Source organism: Diorhabda sublineata, chromosome 1 (genome assembly GCF_026230105.1).
Source record: "Diorhabda sublineata isolate icDioSubl1.1 chromosome 1, icDioSubl1.1, whole genome shotgun sequence".
NCBI classification, from domain to species: Eukaryota; Metazoa; Arthropoda; class Insecta; order Coleoptera; family Chrysomelidae; genus Diorhabda; species Diorhabda sublineata.
The window spans coordinates 10,458,019-10,479,856 of record NC_079474.1 but is presented as its reverse complement, the minus strand read 5'-3'; the positions used below and the strand labels follow the sequence as shown (position 1 = coordinate 10,479,856).

General features: G+C 34.4%; 1 protein-coding gene across 1 annotated transcript; it reads right to left on the bottom strand.

Annotated features, from left to right (window-relative positions):
* Positions 1-341: 341 nt before the first annotated feature.
* LOC130451521 (odorant receptor 30a-like) lies at positions 342-7,824 on the bottom strand. The gene is given in 6 exon segments (XM_056790591.1): positions 342-383; positions 521-679; positions 761-1,016; positions 1,128-1,503; positions 2,677-3,089; positions 7,805-7,824. Coding segments are annotated over 6 exon segments (1,266 nt in total).
* Positions 7,825-21,838: the final 14,014 nt, after the last annotated feature.

Here is a 21,838-nt window from a genome sequence, read left to right as displayed (position 1 = left end):
TCCCCAGTATTGCAGCAAGAAAGGGGGACTCAATAGATCCTTTGGGTCGCAGTGTATATGATACCTCAATATCCACATACATACTTTATTGATTATTGAAATGATTAAATAAATGATTTTATAGCAAAACAGAGATACTTCGATCATTTAATGAGCCGTCTCTGTATAAAAGTGGATAAAAGTATATCGAAAGGTAGAACATGTAAAAAAAACTAGTCACACATGTTTATATATTATTTATTAGATAGAATATGTTAGACAATTGCGTTAATCACTTGAAATTTGAGAAATTTTGTGTAGAACCTGAGAAAAGCTCTTTTTTTTTGGTAGATTATGACATATTACCACATAACTGACAAAAAAGAATATGTCGCTTTGAATAACTGAAAAGAAAATATGAGTATTATAAAATTATTTTGGGTTATTAAATGAGATAAATTTTAAGCTCTAGCAAAGTAGAATTGTTCCAAGGATGGAAAAAAATGTATCTTGTAATTTTTTATATCTTATTTATACTCACAGCGATCATAGATTCGACGCCAACTTTTTTAAAAGGTCCAATAGAGAGCGTGAGTGGTTTTTGAGCTCTCACGATAACGATTTGCAGCATGTGTATGGCGCTCGAATCTAGTTGAAACCAATCACTTCGAAATATCGCTAAAGAAAGACCATGGCTACTCTTAAAGAATCGAATAAACATCAATTATGAAATTCATAGATTAGAAAATTGATCGGGAACAGATAAGATCGAAATACTTACTTCTATTGCTACAATGTCAGCGTTATAATAAATTATAAGTGATTGTGAAGCGAACGCTAGGAAAAATCCAATTGCTGCTATTTTCATTTGTAGAGTTTCTTCCTATGATTAAATTCGTTATTAATAATTATTTCGTTTCATTAAAAAAATACTCACTAGTAAAAATTGTAGAACAACTATAGATAAACCGAAAGATGTAAAAATATAATCTACGAAGATATAATTCTGAAATGTTTCATCAAGTTGTTGAACTAAGCTGAAAATGACATAATCAAAGATTACTGCAAGGTTTTGTTTTGTTACCTAAAGGAAATGAGGATTTTTTACATCAACTTAGTAATCAGAAACTAAAAACTATCATACGTACCTAATAATATTTTGGTGTTCTTGAATACACTGCTTCGCAAAGTAATTGCATGCTTGCTTGAATTCGTTTCTGTCATTTTCGCACTGGATTTTAGCTTTTCCGTAAATCTTATTGATATTATCTTCTAGTACTAATATTTGTCCAAATATGTTGTTGAGAATAGACAGAAAGAAAGTTCCGCAGAAGATGATATACATTTCTGCGTAAATGGTGAAAATAAATTGGATAACATAAGTTGTGTAATAATATTCGTATTTGTCGAATGGCACCCAGTTGGCTACGATGTAGTACTTTTGTTTTATACCGTCTTCGTTTGCAGTACTCATCAATGTGCATATCAGTGGAAATATTTGGGCAGAAAAAGAACTTACTATCCCTAAAAAAATTTAGTTGTAGATTGTTTTCGCTGCGCCTATAACTAGAAAGTATTCTGTACAAGACTCTATACCTCATTCTTCTGCTTCAAATATACATAGACTGTTCTCAAAAAAATCAATTTTTTTAAGTTTGTGTTTCCCATCTCACAAGGTGTTAATTACTACACCTTTTGATAAAATAAGCAATACATTCGAAGAATAGATATTCTGCTGTTTCTATAGCTTGTTGCCATAATCTACAGTTGTCGTTCTTTTCCGTACCCAACGTCTTATGGTCGCAGGCAAGCAAAAGACCGACCATTAGATTAAAGTCATTATGAGACTCCATCGAATTACCCACTCATCCTTTCAGTTCGTTGTTGAAGTGTCATATCATGAAGCCATAGTAGAGCTTTGGTCCTAAATATGGAGTTATTGCTACTTCTTTGGCAAAGCTGATTACTTCCTCATTACATAGTATACCCTGCTGGCTTGGTAGCAACATTAGATCAGCTCTAAAAGACTTTTTGCACTCCAATCTTAAGCTTAGACGTGCACTTAATTGTTTTCGGAACCTTCAAAGCACCTTTCTAGAGAGGTTTCTATCCAGCTCCTTGCTCCTTGCTTTGATCATTTGCTTACCAGGAAGATACATCTTGTGGAAGATCGTTATGGATTGGTAGCCACTGATTACCACTTTGAATGGGATGTCTATATCCATCATGCTGTGCATTTGGCGTGTGGGTTTGACACTGCTTTCTAGTTTTATCAATATTAGAATTCTTAGGTGGCTGGTCAGATTTCATGGATTCAGCTATTCTATCTGGATTAATTTGTGGGCGTCGTTAAATACCCATTTTTTCACCATGAGGTGAAGAGGAGGTAGGTTTATAGCAGAGTCTCTAGGACTCTGGTGGAGCAGTTTGTCATTTCCCTTGTACCAAGCATATTAGCTATTGAACCAGCTACGAAGGGCTCTAGCTTATTATTAAAGATATATTTTCATTAACCTCTGGACGAAGCATAAAAAAATTCACAAGGAATATAAATCTACAGAGGAGCAAAAAACAATACACGTGGAATATCCAAGTCAATATTTAAATAATAAATATTATATTTAAGGAAATAAAAGTGAAAACGTTTAAAAATGGAAAAACTGAAAATTTATTTATAGAGAAGAAACATTTAAATACCTTGATAAATATAGATTTTTGCGAAAAAATCAGTAGAATCGACATTTTTTCTATAAATTAGTTTAACTGTTTCATCTTCAATGTTTAAAATTTTTTCCTCGGCTGTTTTAATGTGTTCTAATATCTTCTTAACTCCCGAAGATCTATATACCAATGCTTTATAAACCAATAACGTAGCAAAGACAGCGTTCGATATGTAATTGGTAATTTCAGTCGGTTTCCCAGTCGTTGCAACCTGCTTAGCCGTTATGTAAATGGTACCCACATTTAGTACGTAAAAAGTAAACGTGACGTAAAAATAAGCATTGTAAAGAAAAAGTTTGAAGCCAGTGGTGTCTATTGGCCATATACCAGCGAGTAATAAAAATTTTCTTATAAATTCCATATGAATATGTTTACTTTTATTCATATTGAAATTTGTATAAAAAGAAACCTTGACTAACGTATTGGTTTAGCTTACCTGACAATTATCAATCAATTACTGTAGGAATCGAGCAAACGGAAGTTTGTTCTACTACAATATATTAATTCTTAATTGTTAACTTCAATTAAAATCGTACATAACTTCAAAGAAGTTTGTAATTAACAACTACATATATCATTATAAAATTAGCTGGAAACTACCACAAATAAAAGGGTACTAGAAAAAAATCGTTTGTGATAGTGAAAAGAGTACTTGAATTTTTATAAAATGTACGAAATGTCTGGTCCATAGTAGAAACTTCGTCGGAGCCGGCTTCCATTTTTCAAAGTGATTGATCGAGGTTTTAGCGGGATATCGAAATGAGAGATGAACATTGCAAATTTTCGGTAATCGGTATTATATTGGCAATTATTGTTCTCATTTTGAAGCCCGCGTTGAAATATTTTCTAGCGCAAATGAATTTTTTGTAGATGTAAAAAAACAGAAATTAGAATTTATATAAAGGGTGTTTAAAAAAAAGTGATCTCGTCTCTAGGATATATAGAAAACTGAAAAATATTTGGGGTTTGCTTAATAACAAATTTTCGTAACTCCATTCGTAGTCAGTATAAAGGGCGTTGAAGAAAAAAAATCTGATACATCCAATGGATTTGTTTTTATGAGTTACTCTCATAGAGGGCGTTAGTTACACGGTTCGTACTAACTAGGATTGAAAATAACTTTTTCAATATTAGATTTATCAAGCAAAATTTCAAATGAGCTAAAACATAATTTAATTTTACACCTAAAAGGTATTCTTGATAAAACTCGATACTGTGTACCGTTTTCGGAATATTTTGATTCGAATATTATAAAGCAATAACATATAAATGATAAAGTTATTAGTTATTATTAATTAGTAAGCATTCTGTGAAATAAAGAATTTTTTGTTGCGTAAATGAGACCCCATCGATAAAACAGATACATTTAACAAAATTGGGACTGTGGGCTTCCGTTTTTTGTAACGTTTCGCAAAAATCCAATCCAATCAGTATAAGTTTTTGTTTCTCAAAGTATGAGCACTGAGCTATGGAGGCATCAGTATGAAACAAACAACAATTTGATGATGATCTATTCCGGTTCTGGGACTCAAACTGTTATTTGTTTCATACCAAAGCCGCCAATAGCTGAGTATCCATATTTATTTAACTTTTAATTTTACTACATTCGCTTGAAATTTCAATGCAATGTTGTCAATAGTTGCGGAAAAATCGTAATAAATGTTTGATTGTTTTTTCTCCAACGCCCTTTATCGTATCGAAATCGAATCGATAAGACAGACGTTGGCCTGCATAGCTGAACACTACATTAATCTGTAAAAAATCGTGGAAATGAAGCACTTGTTAATAAAATAACTAACTATTTCACTGACTTTTTAATAATATATAAAATACACTTATAGATACACTTGTGATAAAATCCAATAAGTTTTAGCTAGAGTTCACAAAACTTTCAGAGTTACTTTCAGATTGTTTTCCTTTCATCTTGTTTTATGCGAGTCAGAAGCCCCGGCTTTATATTTCTTTCTTAAGGCAGGTGTTTTTCCACATTTTATTTGCAGTGAATTATTTCTTTTTCATTCATTTTTATCTTTTATTTATGAGTCTGCGGAAAATTGTCTTTCGTTCTGTGAAACCTATTTTATAATGAAGTTGGTTTCTCGAACATTGTTAAAGACGATGTTTATTGTAAATGTATATAGGCCATTCATACAACAAAAAAACTGTATTCAATCATGATATATTGATATGTTTCTGTATATCAATTGCAGATGCTACCCCAACCTTAGGAGTCATCCATAAATTTCGTCACACGAATTAATATACCGTTTAATGGCATTTCTCTTCATTTCCTGTACGGTGTTTTGATCTCATTTCCTTTAACAGTTTATTATTAAGGTGAAGCTTTTCTAAAAGCTAAACTTCTTAGCTTCTCTAGTTTTCTAGAGCTTCAACTGTTTCGTCCCCTTTACTGGTTACTGTCACTCCCAGGTATTCAAATTCTTGTACTCTATCGAATCCAAGATCCTTATTTTGGTCTGGTTGGTTGGTTGTCACTTTAAAATTCGTTACCCATTTCCATATACTTGATCTGATTTTCGTTGATACGTAGGCCATATCTTTTTTCTATCTTTCCAAAAAGTAAAAACCTGTTTTACAGTCCCTGTTTTGTTCTGGTTGAGAGTACTACGTCATCACTTTCTTGGGGTTGTAATCCACTACTACTTCGTGTCATTTTCATCAATCGTATTAATTTCTTAGGTATTCCATGTTTTGCTAGGGCTTAATACAGGTCTTTTATCAATATTGTATCATACGCCTGTTTGAATACTATGAATAATATCTCCAAAATTAGTCCCAGCTCATTCTGTGTTGTTTTTAGCCCACACCCGAAGTTTTTGCATTAAGACCTGGATAAAAAGGCCTCCTTATGGTGATAGTTATTGTAGCTCTTATTAACAATTTCAATAATGGTAACATTTCAAGAAATTAAAAAAATATGAGATCGTGGGAAAGTGATACAAACAATAACCTAGATCGATTGGATAACTAATGCTTTCAATATCAATTGCAGAAGACAGTTATGCGAGAAACAATCAATATTTTATAATTTGCGTAATCATTCTCCAGAGCTGAGTAATGAGGTTGTAGAACTTGTAAAGAAAGTTCTAGCAGCAGACCGCCAAGAACTTTAGAAAAACTGTGTTGAACATGTTATCAAAGAAGAAGATGAGTATGTGGTATCACCCTCTTTACAACCCTTCGTTATTCAATCAAATGATTATTGTAGTTCAGATGATTCTATTGGATGACTTACGTAAATTAACAGTACTTGGTTGGAAAGTTCTAGCGTACTCATCGTGTAGCTCGTAATGTTTTGGTGGGAAAAATTTGAACAAACAAAAGGCTTTGGAAATCATGTCTCATCTTTTTTCTTAAGTATGGAGAAATTAATTGTTTTGTCCCATTGGCTTGGAATCTCTTCTAGATCCCAGATTTTGTTGTTTATTAATTCCTTTATCGCCAGCTACATTAATATTCTAACAAATATATACAAGGTGTGGATATTAAGTGACGAGATTAGCGGTGGTACAAAATTGTCAATTTATAAAAATTGACAAATATCGTATGTTTGGGGAAAACATGTGCCTAAAATCCTGAAATTTGACTAATAAGAAGCTCGCAAAAATATTTGATTGCGAATGAAAAGGTATGAAACTTGTTAGAAAAATAATAAAGTACGACGAATCAAATCTGTATTAGAAGTAATAAGAATCGGGTCTGTTGAAGTTGTGAAAGAAAAAACGGAGCGCATCCTGAAGGAACTGACTTCCTGCACTGTATGGATGGATAGGGATGGTATATATTTATATATTTAATAGTATATACATATTCATATATTTAATAGTCACATCTCGTATATATAAATACTTTCGCTTTTCACATTGACGTAACTTTAGAAGCAAGTAGTGCGTGATTTTTATTAAAGCTATTAGTCGTGGGTTTATTTTGTTGATGATGACCAAATCAAAGTCATAATTGAGGAGGATCGGCATATAATTGTTCGAGAGATTGAGAAGAGGCTACATGTACCGCATGCAAAAATTGAAAAACACTTAAAATGTCCTGGGCTACTTAAGAAGCTTTATATTTGAGTACCTCACGAATTATAAGAAATTCATTTAACACAAAGAATCAACATACACATTTTCAAACGGAATGAAATCGCCTCTTCTTTGAAAAGAAGGATTACTGGTGATGAAACATGGGTCCTGTACACTAACATAGTTCTAAAACGATCATAGAGAAAACATGATGAACCAGCACACACTATATTGAAAGTTGAAAAACAACAAAAAAGCTGTCAGTTTGGCTAGATTACAAAAGTGTTATGCTTTTTTAGCTGCTTCCAAGGAACCACACGATCAATTATGATATTTGATAACAACAATTAATGAAAATGGATAAAGCAATAGAAAAAACGATCGGAATTGTCAAAATAGAAAGGTTTAGGGTTCCACCATGAAAGTGCGAGACCTCACACATCATTAGCAACTCGTTAGAAGATATTGGAGCTTGGTTGGGAAGTGATGCCATATCCCCCATACAGTCCTGATCTGGCACAATCTGATTACCGTTTGCAGAATTCTTTGAATGAACAAACTTTCACAATTGACGATGACTTTCAATCGCATCTGGTTCAGTTTCTTGCTGATAAGGACCATAAATTTTATGAGCGCGGAATCATGAAGCTAAAAGAAATATGACAAAAGGTCATTGAGCAAAAGAGAAAATATATAATTGATTAAAAATTATTCTTTGTTAAGAAAAACTGTTTTATTTCATACACAAAACCGAAACTACTTTGCCACCAACCCATAATACAAGATTAGGTTTAAATTTTTAAACGTTAAAAAAGTTAAATGAAAATTGCATTTTGATTTGAACTTAATTTAATTCTATGGTATAAAAAGCGATTTACAATTCCAAAAAGGACTCTAAAATGACTGAAATTTTTTCCCGTATTTGTTTTTTTTCTGAACAGAAGGAACAAATTTGGAATATATTTGGATATTCAACTGGTTTCACCCTTTCATTCATTTATTCCAAGAGTTTACATATCAAAACATTTACGCTCATTGTGTGAATATTGATTTTTCTTAAGGGAATTTTCAGCGTTTTCATTAATTGCAAAAAAGGTATTTGTATAGCAGTAGAGCCCTAACAAGATAAATTTATATGAATTGGAATCGTTTGTTTACAAATACTTCAAAATGTGATTATAAATATCAAAGTTGTGTTAATTCCTTTTGAAATGTACTTTGGATATTATTTTTTCATTTATATTTAACATTCAGAATGTGATTTATATATACTATTTATTGACTTAAGGAAGGCTTGTGATAGCCTAATAAGATCAAAAGTATGGGATGTGCTCAGAGAGAATAACATACCAGAAAAGATAATAAGACTTGTAAGAATGTGTGTTGAAGGCTCAAAAGGAAAGTTCAGATTGGAAAAAGAATACACAGCTACGTTAGGAGTAAGACAAGTAGACGGGTTGTCCCCCTTTCTGTTCAACGATGCTCTGAAAAAAGCTTTGAAAGCAATTGAAGCTATTACAAGAGGAGAAAATATTAGAGAGGAAATAAATATTTTAGTTTATGCTAATGATGCAGCTTTCACAACGGTCAGTAAGAGTGATCTGAAAATACTGGCATAAGCACGAAAAGTGGGATTGCAGAGTTGCAGAGCCCAATCATTCAGCGCTGAACGTTATGGAACACTTCTTTACAATTACTGGAGAGCTTAAGTACCTAGGATTTGCTATGAACAGCAACAATAAAATAGAAAGAAATACAAATGATGCTAAATGCAGCCAGTAGATGTTTTTGGAGCCTATTACTTAAAAGTAAATTGCTGTCAAAAAATACACAATACAACCAGTTTTATTGTATGGAGATGAGGTGTGGACACTAACAAAACACACCCAGAAGAAGTTAATAACATTTAAAAATAAAATATGAGGGGGTATGAAGAATAATGAAAAACAAAGAACTCAGGGACCGGCACAGACGACCAGATATTTTGGCTGTCATAAGAAGTAGAAGAATTAGGGGGCTGGGCCATGTAAGAAGAAGGGATGAAGAGACGAGATAAGAAGAGTGTGGAGAGGTAAACCAGAAGGGAGTTGCCCGCTGGGAAGATCAAGAGCAAAATGGAATGACCAAGTGGGTGAAGATGTAAGGAGACTGGGTGGAGAAGAAGACATGGCTGAGCATAGAAAATTATGGAGGCAACTTGTTGGCGAGGCCAAAAATCAACTTGGATTTGAGTGGCCCCAGTAGTAGTAGTAGTATTCAGAATGTGATTTACTCTACCAGCCATGTCTACTGATTTATGTAGTACAAAATCATTACAGGAACATTTTGATTTCCAATGATATCCCATGGAACGTAGTTTTATTACATGTAAATTTAAAAACATTGCTCAAGATGTCACAACTACATCGTTCTGATCGTGATCAGTATGAATCAATGAGTAGAATTTTTTATGAGTGTATAGAGTGAATAAATAATGTGTACACCTTGACTGGAATTTTGATATACAATGCAATCCATATATATAGAATAAATTCAATTTTAGCATTATTATATACTGTGCGAAAACAATTTGAAACACGTCGATTTTTATTCTTAAATTGATAATTTACCCCCTCTGAATTATAAGCACCCCTTTGACAAGTTTAAATATGAGAAGAGGTCGTGTAGCACCTTGTTGGAAAGGGATTTCAGTCATCTGCTCAACAATATAAAGTTTTTGTTAATGCAATCTTAACTAAGAAGTGGTGAATTTGGAATTCTCATACAACATTTTGTATGACCTCAGAGTTTTCTTACTTTCTTCCGTTATCCTAACTTTTGAATTAACAATATTGTCTGGTGTATTTAAATATACTTTAGTTTTTAAATAACCCCATAAGAAGTAATCGAGTGAAGTCAAATCGGGGAATCTAGCCGGCCATTCGATCGTTCAACGTCGTCCAATCCACCTAATGGGAAAAACCTCGTTTAAATAATTTCCACAAATTTCTACGTACAAAATGCGGTGGGGCTTCATCTTGTTGGTAGTGGATAGATCGATCTATCTCATATGGCTGATTAACATCATCAAAAAGTCTTTGTAATTCAGGCACTAACAAGTTAATCAAATAATCACCCCAAAGAAATAAGGGCCAATAATTTTATTGCTAATACCAGCCCAAACGTTCACTTTTTAAGGATATTGAGTGTGAGCCTCACACATCCAATGAGAAATTTCTCTGCTCCAATATCCACAGTTCTGTATGTCAACCTTTTCGTTTAAATGAAACGTCGCTTCAACAGGGAAAAATATTTTGTTTATGAACTGCAAATCTGCGTCCATTCTGTCCATCATCAATTCACAGCATTCTTGTCTTATATCAGGATCATCTATTTAACTCCTGACCAAATGAACTTTGTAAGGGTGGTATTCTTCTTTATGCAATTTCTTCTTTATCATTGTCAGCAGCAAGCTCTCGAGTTGTCTGTAGACTAAACGTGCTGACCAGGGTATTTATTATTAAAAATTTCACAAACCTCCTTTTGAGTTCTTGTTTTATTACGACAACCAATCATAATTGAAATGTCTATTCTTCGAGATTCTGTGTTTCACAACAGACAGCAGAGCCTTGAGCTATCTTCTTAGAGTTAGAGACATTACTTTACCCAGCTAAGAAACTAAGGAGTGATTGGAATTCCTTGGAAGAATTGAGGTTATAATAAAATTTCTTGTGATAAGCACTCGATTTGATAATATTAACACCAAAAAAGCTCAAGAAAAATTGATAGCTGTTCACGATATGGTCTAGTTATTTGTAGATAACTACATAAAGTTTTCTCTATTATGTAAATCGGGCGATTAGAACCATAGCTATACGAAGATGTTAAATTCTCGCGAAATCAATAAGGACCAATAAATTTTCCCCTGACGACTTCTACCAAAACATAATTTTTTGGGGCACTAGGTGTGTTTTGTTTTAATACAGAGAGGGTTTTCTCAGGCCAAGTAGCGATAATTGTGTCGATTCACTGTACTATTTAAACAAAACGTTGACACGTCTAAAGATACTATTTCTTTTTAAAGGGTGCATGAGGTAGCAATTCAAACTTAGAATCATTAATTTTGGCCAATACTCTTTGTGGATATACTACATTATTTCTGGATTTGTCACCTCACTTGCTCGATCTCTACGATGCTGGTCTTCAAGGGTCGTGCGGCCTCGTTTAAACTCTGCTACCCAATATTTGAGTATTAGTAACGAAGAAGCAGTCTCATCCAGAGTAGAATATATCAGCTCTCATATTGGTTGGGCTAAGGCCATGCAAATAAAAGTATCGTACATAACGATGACCATTTTTTTCCATGTTTATAAATCCACTGAAAACGTTCACTATTGATGACTGCCAAACAAATACTAAACATCATGACATCCTTAAACTTGAAATAAGTGCTGTATAGTACTTGTGTACTTTCTAATACAGTGGTATTTTTTAAGCAGCTACCGGGACCACTAGATTAGTGCAGGTACTTCTGGTACCATCCTCGTAGTTGCGTGAAGGTCGATTTGATCAAAATATCTAATCATCTTGATTAGATTCGACAAGATTGATGAATTGCTTTTTCTAAGAATAGGCTAATAAGCAGAAGAATTTTCTATAACTTTTATTTATATATAAAAATAAGTGGCAATTCAGCTGCTTCAATTAAAAGCAATATCTACGTATTAATCCAGTAAAGACAAGGAAACTTCATCAAAGAGATTGTTAATGGGTTGCAGGGGCGACGTAAATATGAATAAAGGACTCAAGACACACGGCATAGTGGTATCGGACATCTAACGAACTCCTTACCGTTTAACTACCGTAAGTAAGTTCGTTAGAATGGAAGTTCGTGCGGTTAAACTCGACTACGAAACTGAAATAATAAGATAAGCTAATACATCTTGCTAAGAACTTTTCTTCCTTTATACGAGATTACAGCTAGAAATTAACAGTGTAATCTCACTAGTCCCTTATCCATTATTTCCATCTACACAAAGGTCAGGACCGTACTTAAATGTAAAACTCGAAGAGTAATTTGAATTTGAAAGTATCTAGGAGGCAAGAGACATATTTTCTTATTAATCTCAAATTGGAATTTCTGGAAATCTATTCACAATTACACGCATTTCGTTACCGTCTTCACAAAACAGAAGATTCAACTATGTAATTGTGGTTTTTTGAGAATGGTTTCAACTATTCTGTAAATGAGAGAATCTTTTCTATGACTTATTTCATGTATTCTAAACCAAACTGTAGCTTTTCTCTATTCAAATTTGGTAAAGGGAGACTCAACGTACAATTTAGAATAAAATGAGAATAAATCAAGCGGTATAATCTCCTTAGTAAGAATATAATGCAAGATGGAGTTGAGAAAAGTTCTAATAAAACGCACCTGCTTTACAATTTTAGTGGTAACAAAACGTATAAGCTGTCCAAAGACCCTGGATTCAATATAATAAGGAGAGAGTCCTTTTTTTATGATTCAATTCAGTAGAATGTGGGAATTTGTCTAATATGTCAATTCACAATGAATCGCTCAATTTCTTTTTGTTTGACATATATAATAAATTCAATTATGAAACGTATTCGTTTCATATCGACATATCTCATGGTAAGACCAAAAATTTTATGTTAGTTATGGTAGTGGCAAACGTGAAAAAACTGAAATTAAGGTTGAAGATGAACTTATAGAACAAGTTAGTTGAAGTTAGGAGTCATGTTAGAAGAAACAGGATTTAGAATTATGGAATGAAGTACAGAAGGCGAACAAGGTATACTAAGTAAAGGGCTCATACACAAAAAATAAATCTCCAAAAAAACACAAAAATGAAAGTGTTCAAAGCAAAAACAATGGCTATGAATCTTGGGTACTGACAGAGAGAGACAAGAGTAAAATTTTGTCATCCCATCGGTCTGTGCAGACGCTACGCGGGATGAAGGATGCGTGAATGCACTGTAGGCGACTGCGAAACTCTTGCACTACACACTCCGCCATTGTTGATCTCAGGTGTCAGTCGGCGTTGTGCTACCGCCACGTAAATATTATTGATGCTCCCGCCAAGTGTGAATTGCGAAGTGTGATTCGTTTTCTACAGGCTGAAGGCTATAGTGCTGCAGAAATCCATCGGAGAATGTGATGGTGTTTAGCGTGAATGGTGTCGAAAGTTTAAAGATGGCCGTAATGACAGAATGGTTGAAGAAAACCGCAGATTCACCATTACTGCTTTGTCTACGGAATTTCCAGTTTCAAGGTCTGTTTTGTACTCTACTTGAATTTATTGGTGACAACTTTCTTTGAAGGGGGTCCACAAATATGACAAATTATTAAATCTCTTCGGTGATTATATCGAAAAGTAACAGTAAGTGTACCAATCTTTTGATAATAAAATTATTGTTGTATTTGAACTTTTATTTATAGCCTATCGGAGGTTCAATAAAAAAGAGCCCCAATAGAAGCAGCCGAGATGCAACACCTTAAAACGAGTAATCAGAAATGGTAGACTCAGAAACTAGCATATAATAGAAAATGTAAAAGTTGAACTGATATAAGAATTAATAGAAAGTATGGTAGGGGTATCTATAAAGAATAAATAACACATTGCGAGTTAAGAGAATTTAGGAAAGAGAATTTTTCCCGTAGAGTGGTCAGTAATGTCGAATAGTAATCTCCAGTTATTGTTTTACCCTTAACCAAAAAATCAATCATGATTACTCCATGGCAATCCCAAAATACTGAAGCAAGAACTTTTCCAGTAGATTTTTGGACACGAAACTTCTTAGGTTTTGGAGAACCAGAGTGTCACCATTCCATCGATTGTTGCTTTGCTTCTGGATCGTAGAAATGTACCCAAGTCTCATCCATAGTAACAATTCGGCTTAAGAAGTCTACATCGTTTTCAAATCGAGCACAGATCGAACGCGGTGCTTCTACCCTTGCACGCTTTTGGTCAACATTCAAACATTTTGCAGCAATTTTTCTCATGTCCAAATTGACGTGAACTATATGAGGAACGCGTTCGTTTGAAATATTCAGTGTTTCAGATATCCGTTTTGGCCCAATTCCACGGTCTGATAACATCATGTCATGAACTGCGTCGATATTTTCGTGAACTGACACAGAAACTGGTCTTCCCGTTCGGTCAACATCTTCAATGGAAAATTTACCTCTTTTGAAGCTTGCAGTCCAATTTATCACGGTCGCATACGAAGGACATTGATCACCAAGGGTATTAAGCATATCTTCGTAAATCTGCTCACCTCCTTAACCCTTTTAAATACAGGTACTTGATGATGGCTCGATACTCTAATTTTCACAATTTCGGTGGACATATTTTTTCTTTTAATTTATTGCTTAACTCTGGTTTACTTTTTTGACATCAAACTTTACACTGACACTTCTAATAAGTTATTGTTCGTTGCTATGGTAATTTATTGTTTATGCATGGAACTGGTCTAGGCTTACTAGATATCAATACATCCTCGTACAGTCAAAGTTATAACTAAAAAATTTTTTTGGTGGCCTTGATAGTGATTAAAATGTTTAAGCATGAACTTAAGTGATATCGCTTGAGCTGCAGAAACAAGGAAAGGAAACTGATTCAAAAAACAAACAATTTCAAGTTTTGAAAGAGCTTTTCCAATCGTACCTTTTAATTTAAATCAAAAAATGAATTATATGGCAAAAAACGATAATATAATTCCAATTTCAATATCATTTCAGTCGATTTCCTTTTAATAATGAAACTCGAATATTGGGAGGCAGCTAAATCACCTTTTCAACATTAAAAAAGTCGATCTATCTGAAAAAGAAGGAAATGGCTCTCTTTTTATTACTTGAAACTTTTAGCGACTGCATTTATCGATTTTATATTCGAAAAAATCAAACAATTGAATTATTGGCAACATAACTTCAACAATACTATTATTTATAAGCTGAATAATGTATCAAAACTCTTAGATACGTTTTCTACTTTTCTCTATCTCTTCATCTTTCCGTATTTTCGAAATTATGTATAAAGTTGTGAATAAAGTTTCAGCCTGATTATCAATTAAGTTTCTCAACGCGTAAAATGGCATCAAATTTATATTCTAGCAAGTCTTAACTGACTTTAATGGTCATCAAATAATCTGCTAATTAAATAGAAGGTTTTTATCTATTTTGTGACATTGACATATTTTATTTGTTCGTATCTAGAGTATATTTAGAGAACAAACACTTTTAACGTTAATTATTTTAATTGAACTTAACGCTTAAGATTTCATTCAAATCTACCATCAATTTCCTGCAATTAGGTCTCGTACCAAAGTCATGTACCATGTGACTATAAGGGTTTACAATCACAAGCTGGGAATATAAAAAGTAAGAGGGTCATAACTTCTATTTAAGAAGCATTAGGATTGATCTGGCGAACAATATCGACTAAAGCTCGTTGTCTACCCTCGTATATTTCACTTAACTTTCAGGTGAAGAATAAAATAACCCCGCCTTTCGAATTTACTTCTGGATAGAGGATAACTGGAATTTTCTTGGAATGTACCATTTTTATCAATAAGTTATACTGAGAAAAGTATGAAGCGCTTAAAATTATTAGTTTTATTGATCATTTTATCAATCCACATTATTGTAGTTTGATGGACCGCTTCTTTATCAGTAATTCAATCCGTCAAAGTAATTCATAAACATTGATAAATAAATAATCGAAACCTCCCTTTTCATTATTGTGTTAAGGAGAAATTGAAATTTCTGCGAAGAATTGGACATTCGATTTTATTCTATCAGATTTATTCACAGCCCTTGTGGAGTTAACCCCTCCTCTTTTTGCAACGAAATATCTGAGGACGAAATAAATAGCATTTATATTCTTTTAGTCTACAGGACTAGGGCTCAGAGACGCGAATTCTCATTTCTTGGTAATATTTGTGTTTTATATTCAAATATATCAAAACTTGTTGTAGAAGTTTTGGAAATTTTGTCGTCTAAACAAGACGCTCTTCTAATCTGTAAACAACACCATATACAAGGAGAGTTTTTAACGAGATAACGGACGGTTGGTGTCGACATATTCCTTATCCCGAACCTATGTGTCAATTTTAGGAAAGATATGTCTACATTACATAGATCATAGATAATTTTGAAAATCATTGAGATGATTATCATGAGAACACCAAAGTTTTTTGGAACACTAGGGCATAAAATCGAGTTTTTCATGATTAACTTTACTGTTATTAAAATTATTTTTCGGCAAAGAATTACCTTTACTGTGATATATTACATCTCTCAATAAGTCATGTGACTCACACACAGATGGCGCTGCCATTGTCAAATCCATATGACCTTTGTGAAGTACCAGATTTCAAAAGACTATGTGTGAAATGTCGTGAAATTTCGACTAATTAGAACTTAGTAACAGCCATTTAAGTGGAGCTACTTTTGTTTTTTTCAAACAATGGATTCAACATAATTTCGTGTGTTGATTTATCATTGCTCTTGTTAAAACAAATACCGTTTAAATTCAACAATGGCTTCAAAACTGTTGTCTCCACTCTGCTCCATAAAAAAGAACCATTTGTTATTGATTTGTTGAATTTAAACGTGGTCGTGCAGGCACAGATGATGGTGAGCGTTCTGGTCGTCCAATTTATGTGGTTACTCCAGAAAACATTCACAAATTGGTTATATCTAATCGTAAATTGAAATTGCGTGTGATACCTGATGCCACAAAGATATCAGAAGGGTGTCAATTTACAATTATGCATTTGACCATGAGAAAGCTTTTTTCAAGGTGGGTGCCGCGTTCACTCACAGTCGATCAAAAACAACAACGTGTTGATGATTCAGAGCAGTGTTTGGACATGTTTACATGTAATAAATCAGATTTTTTCCATCGATATGTGATATTGGATGACAAATGGATCCATCACGTTACTCCAGACTCAATACGATCATCTGCAACCGATGAAACACGTCCGCAGCGACTAAAGGCACAACAGTCAGCTGGGAAGGTTATAGCTTCAGTATTTTGGGATGCGCATGGAATATTGCTCATCGACAATCTCCAAAAAAGAGAAACAATCAATAGCGAATATTACATAGAGTTGTTTGATCGTTTGAATGCAAAAATAAAAAAAAAACGGCCTCTGGAAACGGCCGAAGGAAAAAACACTGTTTCACCAAGACAATGCACCGATCCATAAGTCGATGGTTAAATTGAATGAATTACATTTCGAATTGCTTCCTAATGTAGTGACTACTGATTCTAAAAGAATGCTCGCCAGTAAGAAATTTAGCTCATGAAGAAGCGATTGTTGAAATTGAGGCCTATTTTAAAGCAAAAGATAAATCCTCCTACAAGCACGGCATCGAGAAGTTAGAGAAGTGATGGAATGATTGTATTGCTCTTGAAGGAGATTACGTTGATGATTTTTGGCAAAAACTTGTTTTTTTTTTCTTAGAAAACCCTTGTGCGAGAATGTTTAGAGACGTCGCTGATTCAAAGTGGCGATGTCAAAGGGCGGAACGGTAACTAAAAAGGGTATTAAATCGGATCCAACCCTCCATAATTATATACTTAACGTGAATCAAATAAGTGAGCCAATTGTAGGGTTGACTAGGCAAACTATTTTTGAAAGGGATTTTAGTTGAGAGCTTTGAGGTCCGATGGGATTAACTTGGAAAGGACTCTATTTAAAGACGATACGTCCAAGCTTGTGTGATAATATGATATTTATCTGAATCGGAAAATTTCTTTTTGAAACTATGCGTTCATTATCTATATCAGATAAAATATATATAAATAGAAATAGTATATTTTAATTATTTTTTCTTATTATTTTGATTGCTCCTCAGCTTATGTCCTTTTGATGATACTCGTTCATAAATCATCAATTTTATTCTCATCGTTTTCTTAACCATCTCCAAAACGAGCTTTAGAGAGATAAATAGAAGCCGATTAGTTATATACAAAGCACGAACCCTCATATTTCAGATTTCCTTCTACCTCCAACTAAACACCGTAAAAAAAAAGAGAACAAACCGAAACGGAACCGAAATAGGTACATTGCTGGGCAATAATTAAGTCTTATCGCATGAAATGTTATCCTTTAAGTGAAATTTAAGTCACTGAGGTGTACTCTAACCGCCGAAGTTATGTTTGATAACGTACAGCTATTTTTATATCTAGAAAAGGGGTATTTATTAAAGTTATGGCTGGAATGAGATTTGAAATAATCTTATTGATCCTTGAAAATAAAAAAAATTTTGAATATTAAAGTGAATAGGTGGGAATCAAGAAGATTAGAAGAGCTAATGATCAACATCATTAGAAATGAGTTGGTTTCGATCACGTTTTTATAGACTACAGAAGATTTTGAAGAGTGACTAAATCTTTGATATATGGTTATAAATTACGTGTTATTCTAAAATTATTCATTCTCGTAGAATTGATAAAAACTGTCACTGGAAATATATGTTTTCCGTTTTTAACATAAAACGATTGGCGGTTTTATAAAATTATTTCCTACTATAAGAAACGCCATCATCCTGATGCGAAGTTTATTGGCCGTAAAATGGAACGTTTTTTTTTAAATTCCAATTACAGCAGGATTTGGGTATAAAATTGTATAAAATAACAAAAACGTCGTTTAAATTTTATATAGGAAATTATAAATCAAAAGTAAAATTTGAATAAAGAGTGAGCAACAATTCTCATCCTTCTTTTTAATTTTCACTGTGTTTCTCAATTACTTTTGAAATCTTCATGCTTTCATCTCGTAGTTTGGTTAGTTTTTAATTAAATAACTAATTATGGATCTACCTCTATCTCTTTCTCTCTCGAAACAACTGTAAATATAAATTTTGCGTCTCCGGACATTTCTACAACAAATAGTTATATCCATGACTAAATTTAATTCTTGTTTGTTATTTGTTTTCCGTGACAAGTGAGCTATTCCGTAAGCAGAATTAAATAATGGCCGGTCATATATCTCGGACTGTAATTTTTTATGAGGGTTAGCTGTATGCGCTGGAGGCTAGAGGCCAGTGACAAATGATGAGCACCTATACGGACACTCTCTTCGGTGACGTTTATCACCGCCATTACCAAAGAAATGACATACACACTTCGTGTTTTATGGGATTTTTCAATAATGCAAATCTGAAAAAGATTTTCAATACGCAGCTAGAATTGTTTTCGGTTGAAAAATAATAATGAATCAACTATATCCCCAAGAAGAACTTGTTTATTTGTTATGTAACCCATATTCGATCTAAATTATATCAAATTAGGTGCTAATTTTGTTAATAAACGGACTAAAGCCTATTACACCCTTGTATACCTAAATTAAAATACAAAGGTGGACATGAGTCAGTCCGAGAACAGTTTCAAATTCTTCTCCAATTGCAGTTGGAAAATCGAGAAAGATGCGGTCCTTGGGAAGGCTCCACAGGAAGAAATCGCAGAGCGTTAAGTCACATGATCATGTCGACCACTCAATGGCGAAGCTCCATTCTGCATGAAATAACGAATGTTTGCGAGTGTTGGTTCGTTGTCCATTTGCAGACGTAAAATCTTCGAGCATTTCCAGATAACTTTAACCCGTTACGTGACCCTCAAAAAAGTACGAATCCACGAAATCTCCCGCATAGATACCTGCCCATATACACACCAGGTTCAATTCTTCTTTAATGAAGATGTGAATATTCTGATCGTTCCAGTACACGCAGTTATGCCTTGAAGGTTGCCTCATCCAACCACAACATGGAATGCTGGAACTGCGGATCATCCTGACTGCATCCTAGGTACATCTCTCAAGCTTGAGCTGCTCACCTAACACCAGCACCACGGTTACCACATTTTCGTTATTTGTTACAGAGACCGGTCATCTAGAACGCGGCGCGTCGGCAACAGAGCTCGTTTACAAGATTTTCTGGTATGTAAGATGATCGTGCGGGCCACTCAACGAATATTCGTCTGCCTATAAATTCTCTAAAATGAGCATTAAGGTGCTGGTGCTGGTTCGTTATCCATTTGCCTAAGTAAATCTTCGAGCATTTTCAGATATCTTTGGCCCGTCACTCGATCCTCAAAAAAGTACGGACCCACAAGACCTCCCGCATGGATATCTGCTCATAGACTCACCAGGCAGATTCAATTCTCCTTTAACGAAAACGTGAATATTCCGGTCGTTCCAGTACACGCAGTAATACCTATTGACCATATCGTTTAGCTTGAAGGTTGCTTCATCCGACCACAAAATGGAAAGCTGGAATTGCATCTGAGGTACCACTTGCAAAATTTCAATCTGCGATCAAAATCATCCTCGTGAAGTACGTGGAGGAGATGCGAGCAGTGAATTCGATGGTGTATGCAGAATTCGTCGTAAAGAACGATGGGATATTTGAAGCTCTTCCGATAGCCGCATAGTAGATTGGTTCGGCTGCTCGATTAACGCCAGCGCCACGTTTACCATATTTTCGTTAGTTGTTACAGACACCGGTCGTCCAGAACGCGGCGCGTCGGCAACAGAGCTCGTTTTTAAGAATTTCTGGTACGTCTTCCACAATGTTAAACGATTTGATAGCAACGAGTTTGGAAATGATTCTGAAATTCGGTGAATATAGCTTCGTAATCAGCCTTCGTATACAGATACGACAAAAACAACTTTTTCTTGAAGCGTGAACTTTTATCGGCTATTTATTATGAAAACGTGTCTACTCGACCAGTACGTTCATCATGACACAGACACACTGTCCGAAGCACGAATTTGCTTCATCTTAATCTTTTTCGGCAGCCTTGCCAGATTTATAGGCGTTGTCGGACGGATGCTGATTTTTCGAAAGCGTTGCCTGACCTCTGTATATCTAGAGCTCTCACTCGTTACGGTAAACGAAGAATTAACACTTAGTGTAAATAGAAGTTTAATTATTAAATTGCTGTTGTGGCTAAATTACATCATGTCGGGGAGCCGCACAATTTTTTCAAACCCTCGGTTGTTGTCTGACAGAAAAACCGATCGGGAAAAATTCCGTGCGGTTCTGTAACCCATGGTGTAATTTAGACTTGTAGTAATTTGAGTTTGTTAAGTTTCACTGTATTTTATTTTTTGTTACAGCAACCGACTCCGGATGAAGACTCGCAATCACAACTCAGTTTCAAAAGTGTAGGGTCTCCTTCTGACGTAGTTACTCCCCAGCCATCCCTTTAAAGACTGAATATTTCAATCGAACTCCAGACCAACGCCGAAAAATTATAAATTACACTATTTTTGAAGCAGAAATGGGCAGCTTGTTAAGGGAAGGAGTGCGTTTTCAAACCCACCCTCCTCGCCACCTTCATCGTCATCTTCCACCACGAAACGTCTGATGAAGATAAGCTGCCACGTTCTTCTCTTCATTTACTTCAATGTGAACTTGTACCCTTATATTTTCAGTTCAGCAATAATATACATTACCTGTGTGATATCTGTATTATTTGTAAAATATAATTATTTGTAAATGTTTTCCTTTCTTAAAATATAAAGAGATTTACTTGGACAATAATTTCTTACCTAGTTGCTTTCCTTCAATGTCTTGATAATTGCAGAGCAAGTTTCCATTATGATGGGTTCCAGAGTCTGCGGAGCAATGGCACAAGTGAATTTCAGGTCTTCTAAATCCATGCCAGATGCTAAGGTATCTCAACGACAGACAGACAATCTCTGAATTGCAGAAATCGCCTCACGCATTTTCGTGTCTTTCTTCTTGATGTCTTGGTGGACTAAAGTTAAGGAGATGTTGATGAGTGGAGCGGTTCCTCATTTTATACCAGTGCTTAGACCACCGTCTTTTTTTCTTTTTGTGGTTTCTCCCCTTCACAACAACAAATGTTACGGCCAGGAAGCCCAAATCTACATTTGACACCACACTCCTCCATTTCTCAGCTTCGACTGAGAGTTTTGATCAAAAGATTGGAGGGTTGATTGAAGTACGCTTGAAGCGCCCATTGATCAAGCCGCTTGATAGTGTAGGGCCTCCTTAATATTTCCCATTACGTAAGACTGATAGTTACTTTATAATATCGGGTTAATATTTCCAATAT